Genomic DNA, 17,160 nt, shown 5'->3' on the forward strand with positions numbered 1-17,160 from the left:
AAAGGAGGTCTCCAACATCAAGGCAATGGTTGTATGCTTCCCCTTTTGATTTAGTAATATATAGATTAAGGTCATCATCAAAGGATTGAGCGCTTAACATCAAAGCGAGATAGGTTTCTATTTCTCTGTATTTTTCAACATAAGCTAGGAAACTCTGCATTAGTTTGTTCAGTTTGTTGCTAGACCCACTCATTGGGCTAGAGAGATCGCTTTTGTCCGCAAAAGGGATTTATCTTCACAACACATTTGGATAATACATTAGCTTTCAAGCATCAAGATATGAGTTACTTTGCACCCAACAAACAATTGTATAAGTAACATGAGTAATTAATTGTTCTCAGATGTAGTATTAGGTTTTTTTCTTCTTATGCAAACAAGCATGCTTATCTTATTGAGCATTGAAGCGTTTTATGTTTTTTCGCTTGAACATATTGAACAATTTGACATTTCTTTCTTGAAGGTGTCGATATTAGTAAAATAACTCCCATATGCATTGAAAATTTAAACATTGAGATAACAATTACTTTCCATCCAACAAACAATTATATAAGTAACATGAATAATTAATTGTTTTCAGATGTAGTATTATGTTATTTTCTTATGCATGCTTATTTTATTGAGTATTGAAACATTTTATGTTTTTCGCTTCAACATATTGAACAATTTTATATTTATTTTTTGAAGGTGTTGATATTAGTAAAAGAGCTCCCATATGCATCAATAGTTCAACATTGAATTATATTATTTAAGAACGTCATAGCATTTTCTAACTAGTATGTATTTTGGTCTCTAGACAAGTAAAAAAATTGGTTTGTGATTCCAACATATTTTTTTTGGGAAGAACATTACAGAAAACCTCTTTTTTGTACAAGAAAAACTATAGATAATAGTAACAACGATCTTGAGACTCTAGAGAAACAAGTTAACATAGAATTAACTTTAAAGATAATGGAATATAAAAATCTAAAGTCTTTATTGTTTTTTACTTTAATTTTGGAATATAAAAAACTAATGCCTTTATTGTTTTTTACTTTAATTTATCTATATTTAAACTAAATTGTACCAACCAATTACAATGTAATATTATTTAAACACATCTTTATTATAATATTTTATTTTATTTACTACCATCAACTAAACATAAAAGAACAAAAATAAATACACCAAAAAATAAAGATAATAAATAATAATTACACCAAAAATTATTACATTATTTTACTTAAATACAATGGTCTAACTATTTCATTATTTTTTACTTCTATCTACCTCTGCCATCTCTAATTCTAAAATTGTATTAAAAGAGGTAATTTCATTATTCCAATTTAAAATTTTTTAATGCACAAAGTACCATCACAATCACATCATAGCTATGATTTCACTACGACCATATTGATGATCAATATAATACAGGTATTATATAAAAATGCTTTCCATCTAAAAGCTCGTTACCCTAGTGATCCCAGGGTTTAAGCTTAAGCGCCAGTGTGGGAAGGTATTGCATACCCCAGAAGGCAAAAGCTGGGGATTTCAGAGTCGTGTGTACCCTGTTAGGCGTAGTTGAAGCAGGAGCTAAAATCCTAAATTGGAAGGGACGAGATTTACCGAGGGAATAAGGTTCCTTCCTTTCTGGTTCGCCCTTCGCCCTTGGCGTATTTTCTGACTTATCGCACACGTAAGTTTTAACATTCTCTGGATGCATCTCCTTCTCAAAACACAAACATGTTCTTTCTTATTTTAGCGCTCTGCTTTTTACATTTTTACTACGAGAGCTTTCTTCTTTTAGAGGTAGCTTATCCTTGGCCCTTGTCTTCACATATCCTCTCAAATAATTGATATTATGTTTCCATTATTGTTTTGTCATTGCTATGATTCATGGGATTGTGATATGTTGGGTAGGTCAAAATCTTTTTATTCAGTCGTTCTTATCTGTTGGACATTTCATGGTATTTTACTATGAAATTAATCTGTTCGATATCTCATTGTCTTTTACATCGCCATGTTTCAGTTAGAGCGCAAAATGGGTAATAGGGCAAAGAAGAAGGCCGAGGAGACAGTTGGTATGGATGATTTTTGGGTATACTCAATTGCCTTGAACCTATTTATAAAAAGTTGCAATGTTGACGTTAATGGAAATCTTTGCTAATTGACTCCAACTTTATTTTTGGGGAAGTGATCCAGTTTGATTTAATATGCGTAACAAAAGTTTGTTTTTTGCTCTCTTAATGTTCTTTTGTACTTTATTTCTCCAGCCTCTGGAGGGAAACAATGTAAACCAAGTTCAGACTGTTCCTATAAAGAAACAAGCGCAGGAAAAATATCCAATAGCCAGTGAGAAAAAGAAACCTACTGTTCTGTATATTGGGCACATACCACACGGATTTTTCGAGGACCAAATGAGAGGTAAGCATTGTTTTATTTTAAGTTTTTTTTTTGGTAATTGTAAATGTTAATATTAATTTGGAAAACAAATCGCATATATATTATATAATCTGAGGTGGAATTTCAAATGGCAAATATTTCATACAGTACCATGCAACTTATTGCTTATCGTGTAGTTTTCCAAATTTATTTCTCTCAGTTTTTCTTTGGGACAACACTAGTTGTTTTCATTTTCTTAACTAAAGGATTCTTTATTCATTGACACATTGTCATCATTTTGTTCATAAGGTTTTTTTAGCCAGTTTGGGGCAATCAAACGACTTCGAATCGCCCGGAACAGAAAGGTTAGACATGAAATTTTTATTTCAAGGATTTCAATTTAAACATATTTTTTATGCATTAACATATTATGCAAGACTTCTGAAGATAATCTTTTAAAGGCTTAATTTATGCAACTGTCTAAATTGTAAATCATAATCTGTCGGATTTATCATTGTTCATTATGATTAATTTAATCTGTTATGTGTTGTAGTATACTTCACAATGAATGAAAGGCTAATTTATTATGTTTAAGATGTCTATAGGTTATCATCGTTGTTGCCCAGGTCTCTAATTACGTATTTCTTATGAAAAATCTGCTGGGTCATCACAGTTGTGCAGTGTGCCTTGCTTGAATACTACAGAGGAGTTTGTTTGTTGCACGTAGCATGATTTTAGGTTTTGCCAGTAGCAGAGAAGGGGGAAATTGAAAGTTTGGGGCATAGATTACTAGGATTAGATTTTATTCAAATATATCTTTAGACATATCCCTAGGTATTTTGACCTTTTAAATAAGTTTATATTTTATAGGAACAAGTGGCAAGTTTTGCCACTTTCCTTAAAAATTTTGTGTTATGTTCTTCAATTTTTTTCCTGGTAAAAAGTCATAACCTTTCATTAGATATAATACCGTACATTCTGCAGATGCATTTCTCATAATTTTCACAAAAATAAAACTTATATTCCCTTGGGTATGGCAAGCATCCCTTCCTTTACCTTCAAGTCTTTATCCTCTTTCTAGTCTATAACAGTTCCAATGACAAAAAAGCCAGTGGTGTAACATTCCAGCACAGTATAAACCATGCAAAGGCTGATAAGTGATAACCAATACATGTAAAAGTTATTCCTGCAAAACTGGGTATGAACCAACAGTATCATTGAAAAAGAGATCCCTCTGAATTGTCTTCAGGTCTGAAAGGGCTGTGGTATGATCTGAATAACATTGACAAGCCTGGCAAGCGCGTACCTTCCTTGAAGACAAAGGACTTTTCCAGCCAAACTGTGTGTGAGTGCTGAAAACTTGGAATATTCCTTTAAGAGCCTTGGCAAGCTGGTGCCTTACTGTTTCCTGAAAAACATTCCTTCAGGTTTCAACTATGAAGCCCTTATACACTATCTAGCATATAACACACTAATGACAAAAAACTGGCAGCCATTGGCCTAATGTGCAATCTCAGTACTAATCTGTCCGAAGGCTGAAATCCAATATATAAAAGACTATTTATTTATTTATATATATTTCTTTTTTCAATGATTTTAATTTAACTAACAAATCTTTGGATTATAATAAATTATAATTTAATTTCAATTTTAAATCAATTATTTCTCTCTCTATAGTTTTAGTCAAAATTATCATTTATGCAACGTTCCTTTAATCTCACTATCTCTAACGGCTAATTCTTCCCCCATTCTCTATATATTCTGGTCAAGTACTCTTCCTATCATTAGTTAAGCTTCCTGCCCTGAAGATGGGTGAAGTGTTCACCCGAAACATTGGGCTCTTCAAACAATACACACAGGATTCTAGAAGTTCTCAACAACAAAACTGAATCTTCTCAATTGTTTTCATGTTAATTTTTTTGAAACTCTGAAAACAAGGCAACTGAAAACTGAAACCAAATTTACTTTCACCAAGATACAGAGTTTCTTAACAATCTATAAGCAGCAGAAAAACACCAGAGATAAAAACACATGCACACAAAATTGACACGCTTGTTTTACCCAGGAAACCCAAAAGGGAAAACCTGCTTTCTTTGTTGTGGTATTTTATTGATTGTTCTTGAGCAATTGGATCTATTACAATTCATGCTGCTACTGCAGCCAGCAATCTGTCTTTGAGAACACAATTATTCTCCTGCTGAATAGCCTTGACTTTCCCTGAGAATCCCTGATCCCTGCTCCACAATCATTGTGCAATGGAGCTCCTATTTCTTCGCACACTTGCTCCTATTTCCTAGTGCACAATTGGGCTCCTATTTTCTAGCACAAATCTCCTATTTCCTTGTGCATTTGTGGCCTCCTTTTTTTTAGCGCACAAGCTCCTCAATTTTGTGCACTCCACACACAAAGAATTGATCTCTGAAGGTTGTTTAATCTTGTGCCTTCGTCCTTCTCTTTATAGATAGAATTCAAGCATGCAAGAAGGCCTAGTTCAGTTTAGAAGTTCGAGTTGTGATTGCGAGTTATTTGAGAGTTCATCTCGTTGTTAAATTTCCATGAAACTTTGCAACTACTTAGCTGAATAACTGAATACTGAAACCTAGTTAACTTTCACCAAGATATTGAGTTTCTTAACAATTCATAAGCAATGGAATAAAAACACAAAGATAAAAACACATCACACAAATTGACACACTATTTTTTCTTAGGAAACCCAACAGAGAAAATCTGCTTGCTTGATGTGGTATTTTATTAATTGCATTGGAGCAATTGAATCTATTACAAAGCAATTTGTCTCTCTTGAGGAAGCATTCTGCTTCTCTCACAAATTCAACTGAATAGTTGATCTTGGCCTGCCTTGATCACTACTTGATCTTGACCCTCTAGCTCACAACCAATCCTCTGCTGCCTCCTTGACTTGCTTTGCAAATTCACTGATTTCTTGCCCGATCTTGCTCCTCCTTCCTTGCGCACTTGGCAGCCCTATTCCTTGCACAGATTCCCTATTTTCTAGCGCATTTCAGGTCCTATTTTTTAGCGCACTTGTGCTCTATTTCTTTGCGCACTTTCTGCCTCCTATTCTTGAGGACCCAACTCCTATTCTCCACGCACAACCAACCTCCTAGATTCTAGCGCACGTGTGCTCCCTGTTTCTTAGGACACAATCTCTATGCTCTCCACAATCAAGGCTCCTCTCACAAACTCATGAGCTATCTTGTCACACAAATTCCCTATTTTCTAGCGCATTTCAGGTCCTATTTTTTAGCGCCCTTGTGCTCTATTTCTTTGCGCACTTTCTGCCTCCTATTCTTGAGGACCCAACTCCTATTCTCCACGCACAACCAACCTCCTAGATTCTAGCGCACATGTGCTCCCTGTTCTTAGGACACAATCTCTATGCTCTCCACAATCAAGGCTCCTCTCACAAACTCATGAGCTATCTTGTCACACAAATCTTTGTGCACAAAACTTATGATTTCCTGTGCCTTCATCCTCCTCTTTATAGGTCCAATTCGAGCATGCAAGGAGACCTAGTTCAAATTTAGAGATTGACGAGTTAACTGAGAGTTCGTCTTGTCCTTTCTCCAATCAACATTGATGCTCTTAACTTGTTCTCTCTCTCCAATCAACACTGGAGACTAACTCGCTCTAACTGATTCTGTAATTGCCACCTCGTTCTGTAGTCAAACTGATGAAGACTCCACTTAACTGAAACTCCAATTCTATGCATGCTATCTTGATGATCATTCCAGTAAAATGGAAATAAACTCATCCTAACTGTAGTCTATCTCATGAGCTTGCACTCATACTAAGAGAAAGATAAATCGAGGTATTCACTGGCTAAGGCACAAGCCAGAAGACCTTTACTCGCTGCATTTTCAACACTCGTTTTCTCTCCAATCAACATTGGAGTCTTAACTCGTTCTCTCTTCAATTAACACTAAAGACTTAACTCATTCTAATTGAATTGGTAACTGCCACCTCGTCCTATAGTGTTAATTTTAGATAACAATGGTATGTTCTATGCTTATGAGCAATTTATTTCAATTTTCCTTATTAGCTCAATATCAATTTCCAGATTAGCAATAACATTAACATGATAGTAAATGCAGATAGAACATAAATAAAAAGTAGAAGACAATCCAAGCGAAGAGGACACAATATTTGGCAGATGCCAGGGAAAAACCCCAATGTGGGGAAACCCTTTGATCAAGTCTTCTTATTATTCTTCAAAAGTTCAGCGGAGAGAGAGAGTACAATATACAAAGTTTAGTACAGTCAAATCTGTCCAGTCAAACTGCAATCAACAAGATGCCCTAACTAGAAAGTCAATGCTGGTCAACTTAGCAGAAATCTTCCTCCAAATCAACTCAGTCAAACCTAGTCAACTCGGCCTCTAAAGATAGACCAAATCAGCGCAAAATAATCCCGAAAAATCTTGTCAAACTTGGTCATTGCACAATCAACTTCTGCGGTCAACAACTCTGCAGTCAATGTTGGTCAAATAGCTGCAAACAACTCGATTTGTGTGCCAAGAGCTGCGGCCTAAGAAAAACGAATTTCCTACTTGAAAAACGCAATCAAAAGATGAAGTTTGACCCTTGGTCAACACTGGTCAATGTCTCTGTAGTAGCCCAAAAACAGATCTGAAATTTCGGCCTGCAATTTTAGTCAAACCAAGTCAACGCATAGAGAAGAAGGTTGCTCTTGCTTGTTGTACGAACCAATGAGGAGAGTAGAGAGAAAGATGAGTGATTGATGTGTGTCCAAATGAGGAAAATGAATCCTCTATATATACACAACGTTGAGGGTAAAGAGATGTGACTTTTGGGCTTCTGAGCCTACATTAGTTTGCTGGTTGACCTTGACAATTTGTCCATAAACGAAATAAATACATAATTCCATTTGTACGTGTCAGAATGAGAGGATCTTTAGATCAATCCCACACCTCTCGAAAAGAGGAATCCAATAAAAATATTAGCTGCATCATATGAGCTGTCCAAGGTGGAGTTTGGTCCTATTTGTCAAATTTAACACTCCCTCTCAACTAGGAAGAACTCCACCTGCCAAATCCTCTATCAATTTGTACCATCTCTGACATCCATGTTATACTCTGCTTTGCTGAACCATGAAGAAATAATGATCGAGAATGTGTCATACCATTCTCAACTGACCTGAAGTCAGTCTCCAATAATCAAGAGTGTATCATACCACTCCCCACTGACCCAAAGTCAGTCTCCATTGATCCTAGATCAATATCAAACATCCTAGCATAGGGAGTATGGTAGTACACGATGCGTCCATTGGTAGGACTATGGTCCCTATCCTTATTTCCCAACTCATTGGCCAAATGAGAGGTACTTCCCATGAGTCCCAGATTGCATGGGTAGGATGTATCGACAGGTGAACGCGAACCACTCATCCTGCTCATATGCCATAGGAGAAGGTGAACCACTCATCCTATGCATATCTCAACCATGATGGGGTATCACAGGGGAAGGTGAACCACTGACCTGTACACAACGCACCATTAGGTGAAGGTGAACCACTCACCTTATGGCCGCTCATCGCTCTAAGAAGTACCCCAAGCCCCTCGGAGCTCCCAGAGCTCACTCTCCAAATCAAACGAGACCCTCATAAGAGGGCCTCTCCACGAATCCAAGTCGTTCACGATGGTTAAGAATTTGACCTTCCCAGGGGCTTCGTAAGAATATTTGCGACCTGTTCATCAATCCCAATGTGACGAAGCCTTATTGTTCCCCGTTGTAACATATCCCGGATAAAGTGGTAACTGATATCAATATGCTTGAAGCGGTCATGAAACACGAGATTCTTAGAAAGACGAATCCCACTTTGGTTGTCGCAATAGATCACGGTGGTATATAACACATGTCCAAACAACTCACTAAAGAGCTTCCTCAACCAAACAACGTCACAGGAGGCCATACTAGCAGTAATATATTTAACCTTGGCGGTGCTCAAAGCAACCGACTTCTGCTTCCTGCTCATCTAGGATATTGAAGCAAAACCTAGAGAGAAGCAACATCCCGATGTGATTTTACGATCCACCACACTGCCAGCCCAGTCAACATCAGAATAACCATGGAGCCTCACATTCCCGATAGTGTATCTCAATCCATAGGTGATTATGCCCCAAAGATATCTCAAGAGATTCTTGGCAGCAATCCAATGTATGTGATGAGGCTCGACCATAAATTGACTCAATGTATTCACTGCAAAGCATATGTCTGGACGAGAGTTCACTAAGAACATCAGGGCCCCCATGAGTTGACGATACTCAGAAGGATTTCCCAAATCTGGCCCAGTAGCACTTCCGCATAACTTTTTGAAGTGGAGTTCCATCGGAGTAGTCACGGACTTGCAGTCCACCATCCCAAATCTTTCAAGTAGCTTCACAATGTATTTTCCTTAAGAAAGGAAAATCTCACCTGGATTTTTCCAGACCTCCAACCCTAGGAAATAACGCATTAGTCCTAGGTCCTTCATTTCAAACTCAGAAGCCAACTCCCTCTTACATTGATGAATAAGAGGGTCTGCACCTGTCAGAAAGAGATCGTCCACATAAAGTACCAAGATGAGAGGTCTGTCATTCTCAACCTTAAAGTAAATGTTCAGATCAACTTCACTTCTTGTAAAACCTAGATTCATCAGATAGCTGTCGATCCTTTCATACCAAGCTCGGGTAGCTTGCTTCAACCCATAGAGGGCTTTCTTCAACCTACATATATGTGTCTGATGATCTTGAACTTTGAACTCCTTAGGTTGTTCTACATAGACTTCCTCTTTAATTGAACCATGCAAGAAGGCAGTTTTGACATCCATCTAGTGTAGGTTCCATCCTTGCGAGGCAACAAGGGCTATAATCAAACGAATGGTGGTATATTGGGCAATTGGTGCAAATATCTCATCGTAGTCCACACCTTCCTTTTGAGAGAAGCCTTGAGCAACAAACTTGGCCTTGAACTTTTCAACACTTCCATCAACTCCATGCTTGATCTTGTAGAGCCATTTCGAGGTGACAACGTGTTAGCACTCAACAATTTTTTGAGGGTGCAGATGAAAATCACCAAGGTAACCACAAACCTACTTTGGAAGCTGGGATCTCGCCTGCCAGCTTCAGAGAGGGCTCTTTTTGTCAAATTTAACTTTGTTTGGTTGAATATTAGGCTAGTTATTAAGTTTAGGGTTTGTTTGTATTTGAATGGTTGGTTGTTAACTTAGACTTCCATTGGGCTATGGAGTCTATTACATAAAATACAGATTGACTATAGTATTTACAAATAGATCTCACAAGGCAAGGTAGCCAAACTGACTGGATTCTTTAAAGTCTGTGAAATGGAGAAGAAGAACAGATTAAGGTTCACTTTAAAATATAGAGCATTGTTACCTGAATTCTATATTCAAAGATCAGAAGAAAACATAGAAATTATTCGTAGCTGGGTGCAGAGTGTAGATTTAAACAAATTCTGCCCTTTATTTATCTATTGAATAATTCAGATTTAGAAAACAAATATGTGCTTTAGACATAGAAGTATAAACACATAAGATAGATAGATGTACTTCACCACCAATTTGACACATGAGTCCTGTGAAAGAGCTTCTGTATTACTTGGAAAATCTGCTGATGCTTTAGAGAGAAATACAATAGAGTTTCTTCGTACAAAAACCAACCTCTATTACTTCAACAATTGAAGTATTTATAACTAATTTACAAAAAGTATCTTATCAGGATGACGAGGATGTATCTACAAAATAATAGGACTTAATTAAGCTAACTTATTACAATGAAATTAGGGAAATTGAACTTTCTGAAGTGGTGGTACTGAAATGAGGGAACAACTAGCTGTTTGGTGCTGAAATACTGTATGTGCTGTAACGCTGAGTCGTGCCACGAAAATTACCTTTTACTCAAGTAATTCACAGAGTTTATCCCAACGCTGTTCGCTTGGGATATTCATCTTCATTAACTTCTTGTACACTTCGTCAACTTCAGTATACCTAGCAAATGTCGGCCGGGTGATGAACAAGTTCGGAATTGCATACTGAATATCAAGATCATATGATAATGCTTCCAGGAACACCTTTCCTGTCATGCTGAGTCTTCCGGCTGTAACTTTTGAGCTATCTCTTGCCTTGTTCATAATCTGCTCACTATAATTTGGCCACGTGTTGAGCTTGTCGTTAATCACTAACAAGTTTGGAAGTCCTTTCTTGTAGAGAGGCTCTAGCTTGGCAAAGAATCTCTGTATACCTGTGTTCATGTTTTGACCCTTCTCTTCAAGCCATCTCATTAGATTCGTTTTAGTCAGCACCTTTCTAACTTCCAAAATTGTTTCAGTCTTGTCTTCAATTTCTAACTCTTCGAATTCTTGACTGTTCTTGGAATTTAGAAATTTTATAAGCTTAATGGCTTCATTTGGTTTATCTCCTAGTTGCTTTTTGTCTTGCTCAATGCCTTCATTTGGCCGTTCAATAAGCTCCATTTGGCCGTTCAATAAGCTCCCGTTGTTCAAATATGATTTGGATTGAAGGCCAAATTTCCCCCATGTCTGCATTAATCCTTTTCCAGATATTTTCCTTCACCTATGCCAATGTACAATCTTTTTCCATTTTATGCAATCTTTGAGACAATGTCTGGGACTTTTGTGTTTCTGTCAAGTAAGCATTTTCAAACCTTGTACTATGCTCCTGTAACGCCTTTATCTCCAACTTTAGTTTCTTTAGCTCTTCTTCCTGTATTGACATATTTTCCATAGATTGAGCTAACTTCACTGAGTCATCCACAACTGATGTGGGAAGCACTGTTGAAGATGATGTTCCTGCTGTAGTGGTTGCTGTAGGGACACTTGTTTGCAGTAGAGATGCAATAGGAACAGCATCGAGAGGAACAACTGTAAGTTGTGAATTCTGTTCCTTTTCCTTTATTAGCTTGTCCATTTCTTCTTCCATTGCTTTGATCTGGGCACCTTGTTCCACTAAAAGCCTCAACATTTCTTTCTTTTGTAGTTTTGTCTCTCCAAGTTCCTTGGCGTGGGGGTCTTCTGTTGCTAGCAGCTTCAATTGTTTCTTTAATGTTGCTATGTCAACATTCTTCTTTCTGATTGTTTCCTCCGTAGATTTTGAATTGATTGGATCGAGGCCTGCTTTGACCACCATTTCCTCCAAGTATTTGATTTTGGTATCTTTGGCAAGTAAGGAAATTTTCTACAATTTGAGTTGAGACCGCACATTATTTAAAGTAACCCCTAGCTTAGAGGCAATAATGGCAGTCTGTGTAAAAGTGGAATACACCATCTCTCCTGCCTGCCTGTGCATATCTATTTGTTAAATTATGGTATGTTCTATGCTTATAGCAATTTACTTCTTTTCTTCTTATTAACCACAAATTAGCAATCACATATACGTTAAGTAAAGTGCAGATAGAACATTAAACGATCAATAGAAAACAAGCTAAGACAAGAGACACAAGATGCGGCGGCTAGCCAGGGACAAACCCCAATGCGGGGAACCCTTTGATCAAATCTTTTGTTATCTTCAATAGTTTAGCAGAGAGAAATAGTACAAAATCAGAATTCTGTAATTTTATATTAGTAGCAACAAACCCTAGATCAACAAAGTCAAACTTGGTCAAACGAGTTGAAGTTGACTTCCAATATGCTTGGTCAATTTCCAATTAACTAGCCCTCGAATAGCCTGAAGAAATAGCCCTTGAACAGCCCCAAAAACACAATTAAACTGCTGTTGACTGAAGTCAACTTGCTGCCTAAAACTAGGGCAGTCAACGCTGGTCAAACCAGAGGCTAGATTGCCTCGATTTCCGCGCCAAAATCTGCAGCCTGCCTAGGAGAGGCAGCGACACCAAAAATGCACCCTCCATGAGTCAACGCTTGGTCAACGCAGGTCAAAGGTGCCTTGTGCTGCCTCAATTAAACTCGGTCAATGCAGTCAACAATTTCTGCGTCCTCTTTCTTGCGTCCTCTTTCAACTTGCGTCTTCTTGCTTCCCACGTGTCAGAGATCCTCTTCCTTGTGTATACCCAATCATGCAAGGAGAGAGAGAAGAATGTGAGAGATGAGATGAGTGGAAATGAATCAACCTCACTTGTATTTATATGATTTGTGACACACATTTAGTTGCTGGCCGACCTTGACAATTTGTCAATTAATTACAAATAAATTCATATCTCCATAAATACTTGTCGGAATCAGATGATCTTTGGATCAATCCTACACCTCTCAACAAGAGGAATCTAGGAAAAATATTAGCTGCCATAAATGAGGTGACCCACATGGAGTTTGGCCCTAGTTGCCAATTTTAACACTCCCTCTCAACTAGGGAGAACTCCATTTGCAATCCGTCTGACCATCGCTACTATCCCAGCCATCAATTGCACTGCCCTGCACTACTTGGTCCTGTTCTGCTTTGCTCGAACTATGAAGAAGAAGAAATGATCGAGGATGTATCATACCATCCTCCATTGACCCGAAGTCAGTGTTAGAGTGTGTCATACCACTCTCACTGATCCCAGATCAGAATCATTGATCCCAAGTCAATGGAGGTCATCCTAACATAGGGAGTACGGTAGATACAACGATGCATCCATCGATAGTACTACTAATGGTCCCTAACCCATTTCCCTACTCATTGATCAGATGAGAGGTATTTCCCATGAGTCCTAGTCTGCATGGGTAGGATGCCTCAACATGAGAACTAATCTTCCTGTCCACAGGAGAACGAATCATCCTATCCAACAGTCTCCACAGGAGAACTAATCATCCTGGCCCACAGGAGAACTAATAATCTTGTTCCACAGTCGCCACGGAGAACTAATCATTCTGTTCCACAGTCGCCACGGAGAACTAATCATCCTGTTCCACAGTCGCCACGGAGAACTAATCATTCTGGCCCACAGGAGAACTATTCATCCTGTCCTACAGTCACCACGGGGTGTCACATGGGAAGATTGAACCTTTCACCCTGTACATAGTGCACCACCAGGGGATGGTGAGTCGCCCTGTGGTTGCATGTCGCTCCAACAAGTACCCTAGGCCCCCTGGAGCTCCTTGAGCTCAATACATCATACTCGACCCTCATAAGAGGGTCTCTAAACAACACCAAGTCGTTCTCGGAAAGTCAAGAATTTGACCTTTCCTAGGGGCTTTGTCAAAATGTCGGCGACTTGTTCATTTGTACCGATATGTTGGAGCCTTATTGCTCCTCGCTGCACCATATCCCGAATATAGTGGTACCTGATATCGATATGCTTGGAGCGATCATGAAATACAGGATTCTCTGATAAACGAAACCCGCTCTGGTTGTCACACAGGATCACGGTGGTATCTAATGTAAACCCAAACAACTCACTGGAGAGCTTCCGCAACCAGACCGCCTCACAAGAGGCCATACTAGTAGCGATATACTCTGCCTTAGCGGTGCTCAAAGCCACCGACTTCTGCTTCCTACTCATCCAGGATATCGAGGTAGATCCCAATGAGAAACAACACTCGGAAGTGCTCTTTCAGTCCATCACATTGCCTGCCCAAGCAACATCGGTATATCCATGTAGTCTCACATTTTCGGTAGTGTATCTCAACCCATGAGTGATTGTGCCACGAAGATATCTCAACAGATTCTTGGCACCAATCCAATGTGAGTGGTGAGGCTCAACCATATGTTGACTGCAAAACATATATCCGGACGGGAGTTCACCAAGAACATCAATGCTCCGATGAGTTGACGATACTCGGTAGCATTTCGTAAAATAGGTCCGGCAGCACTACCGCTTAACTTCTTGAAGTCAAGCTCCATCGGGGTAGTCACAGATTTGTAGTCCATCATATCGAATCTCTCCAATATCTTCACCACATGTTTTCCTTGAAATAGGAAATTCTCCCCTGGCTTTTGCCAGACTTCGAGTCCTAGGAAATAGTGCATCAGTCCTAGGTCCTTCATTTCAAACTCAGAAGCTAACTCCCTCTTACATTTGTGAATGAGAGGGTCTGCCCCTGTTAGAAAGAGGTCGTCAACGTACAACACCAGTATGAGAGGATTGTCATCCTCAACCTTAAAGTAAAGGTTAGGGTCGGCTTCACTCGTAGTGAATCCCAACGTCATCATGTAGTTATCGATCCTCTCATACCACGCTCGGGGTGCTTGCTTCAGCCCATAGAGGGCCTTCTTCAACCTACACACATGAGATTCTTGATCATGAATCTCAAATCCTTCGGGTTGCTCCACATCGACCTCCTCTTTGATTGAACCATGCAAGAATGCGGTCTTGACATCCATCTGATGTAGGTTCCATCCTTACGAAGCAGCAAGGGCTATGATCGAGCGGATGGTGGTATATCGGGGAATAGGTGCAAATATATCATCATAGTCTAGATTCTATACCTTCCTTCTGAGAAAAGCCACGAGCGACAAAACAAGCCTTATACTTTTCCGCACTTCCATCAACTGCATGCTTTATCTTGTAAAGACATTTCGAAGTGACAATTGCTTTGTCCTGGGGTCTGGGGACCACATCCCAGACATCGTTTTCATGATGGACTCATATTCATTAGTCATAGCATCCTTCCATACTTGATGCTTGACAGCTTCTGTGAATGATGAAGGCTCATTTTGGATGATCGTGCTCATGATGGTCAAGTATCCCTGATACCTGGTCGGCTTCTTACTTTCGCGGAAGGTTCCCCTGGGTGCAACGTGCTCTTCAACATCATCAAGTGTCCCCCTAAGCCATGAAGGCCTATTCCTAGAAGAGGAAGGCTCTTGCGGAGGGGGATCAATAGGATCCATAGGTTCTTCCACATCGGGCATTGTCTCATCTTCCTTTTCCTTTGGTTCCCCGGTGTCAGCTTCTTTAGATCCCCTTTGAGTAGGAAGATTGTCAAATTGGCTAAGAGCCATATCTTCGTCAAAGGTGACATCATGGCTAATCTCGATTTCCCTTTGACCAACCACATAGATTGAATAGCCCTTAGTATTTTCGCTATAGCCCACGAAGATTCCTTTCTTTCCAGATGCACCCAATTTATTCCTTTTCTCCTTCGGCACATGAAAATATACAGGACTTCCAAAAATTCTAAAATGAGATACGTTAGGTTTCTTACTAGTGAACATCTCTTCGGGAGTCTTGGAATCCAATGCTTGATGAGGGCATCAGTTTTGCACATATACGACGATATTTGTAGCTTTGGCCCATAGAAACTTCGGAAGTCTTTGATCGTGAAGCATAGCACGAACAACTTCCACAATTGTATGATTCTTCCTTTCCGCCACACCATTCTGCTCAGGAGTATATGGTGTTGTAGTCTCCCTCTTAATGCCAACCTCTTTGCAAAAGTCATGGAACTCATTGGATTCATACTTAGTCCCATTATCAGTCCTTAAGATCTTGATCTTCTTTTCGGTTTGATTCTCGATCAAGGCTTTGAAGTGACGAAACCAAGTGAACACTTCATCCTTCTTTTTCAAGAAGTATATCCAAGTCTCGCGAGAATAATCATCTGTAGAAGTGAGGTAATATAAATATCCTCCCAAGGAGTTCACAGTCATCATACCAGATATGTCTGAGTGAACCAACTGCAATATATCAGAGGTCTTGCTTTGGCTTGTGGGGAATGGTCCCCTTTTGAGCTTCCCTTCGGCACATCCAGGACATACGCCTTCTTGCTCTACTCGGAACTTGGGCATCCCTGTCACTATTTGTCTTGCATTGGGTAGAGCTTTATAATGAAGGTGAGAAAACCTTTGATGCCATAGTTCACATTGAAGTGATGTGTCACAAGACATGACACCCAACGGACTTCCTCCGACCTGATATAATGAATCGACTTGAAACCCAAGAGTGAAAGCTTCCTTAAAATTCTTTTTTCATACACGTACCTTGCCATCGATGAAGGTTACCTTGTAGCCTTTGTCTTCCATTGCTGAAACGGACACCAGGTTCTTTTTGAGATTAGGTACATATAGGACTTCTTGCAAATGAATTGTATTACCTTGATTCAATGGAAGAGTGACATTCCCTACGCCTTTCACGGGATATTTTGCGTTGTCCCCAAGAACAATTTCCAGGTTGGTCTCCTTTTCTATCAGATTGGAGAGAGCTTCTTTGTAACCAGTGAAGTGCCTTGAGGCACCACTATCAATAAGCCAATTTCCCAACGAGTCCGGGGAGCAGTAGTAGAGAGGGTTACGGGTAGACAATATTCATCTTGCTTATTGTTAACAACATTAGATTCATACCTGGAGTTTCTTGCCTTCTTGAAGGGTTGTCCTCTTCCTTGATTTCTGACATTTCTTTTACCTCTGCCATTGAACCTGCCATTCCTTTGATTGCCTTGAGAGTGATTTTGGTCATTGTCATGGTGTGAGTCCCTTTTATTAGGGCACTCCCTCGCAAAGTGGCCCATTTTGTTGCAATTGTAACATCGTCCTTTTCTTCCACCCTTTGGTCCAACCTTTCCTTTGGATCTAGTCCCAGAATTGTTTCTTCTTTTAGCATGAGAAGAAAACGCAGAGGGATGGCCTTTAAGTGCGGGGATTTCTTGCTCTTCCATCCTGGTCTCTTCTTGAATACATTATTGTTGAGAAGAGTAGTCTTGAATATATACCATTCAGGTGGCAGTCCTCCAAGAGTTGTGATAATCATTTCCCTGTTAGGAACTACTTCCCCAGTAGATAGGAGATCATTTTTGAACTCGGTGATCCTTATGAAATATGCTTGCATACTCTCATCTTTGCCCTTCTTAATTTCCTTAAGCTTATTTATGAGGAACA

The 17,160-nt window shown here is 39.3% G+C and overlaps 1 protein-coding gene across 1 annotated transcript in view; it reads left to right on the forward strand.

Annotated features, from left to right (window-relative positions):
• Positions 1-1,419: 1,419 nt before the first annotated feature.
• Positions 1,420-17,160, forward strand: part of LOC149250889 (RNA-binding (RRM/RBD/RNP motifs) family protein) — a 54,035-nt gene continuing 38,294 nt past the window's right edge. Inside the window, exons 1-4 of the mRNA XM_089459264.1 lie at positions 1,420-1,672; positions 2,006-2,074; positions 2,250-2,400; positions 2,668-2,723. Coding sequence (XP_089315390.1) covers positions 2,018-2,074; positions 2,250-2,400; positions 2,668-2,723 — 264 coding nt within the window. The 5' untranslated portion in view covers positions 1,420-1,672; positions 2,006-2,017. The remainder of the gene's footprint in view (positions 1,673-2,005; positions 2,075-2,249; positions 2,401-2,667; positions 2,724-17,160) is intronic.

The sequence above is a fragment of the Pinus tabuliformis genome, chromosome 7 (genome assembly GCF_031772625.1).
Source record: "Pinus tabuliformis cultivar Carrire ecotype Pingquan chromosome 7, CPIR1, whole genome shotgun sequence".
In the NCBI taxonomy this organism is placed as follows: domain Eukaryota; kingdom Viridiplantae; phylum Streptophyta; class Pinopsida; order Pinales; family Pinaceae; genus Pinus; species Pinus tabuliformis.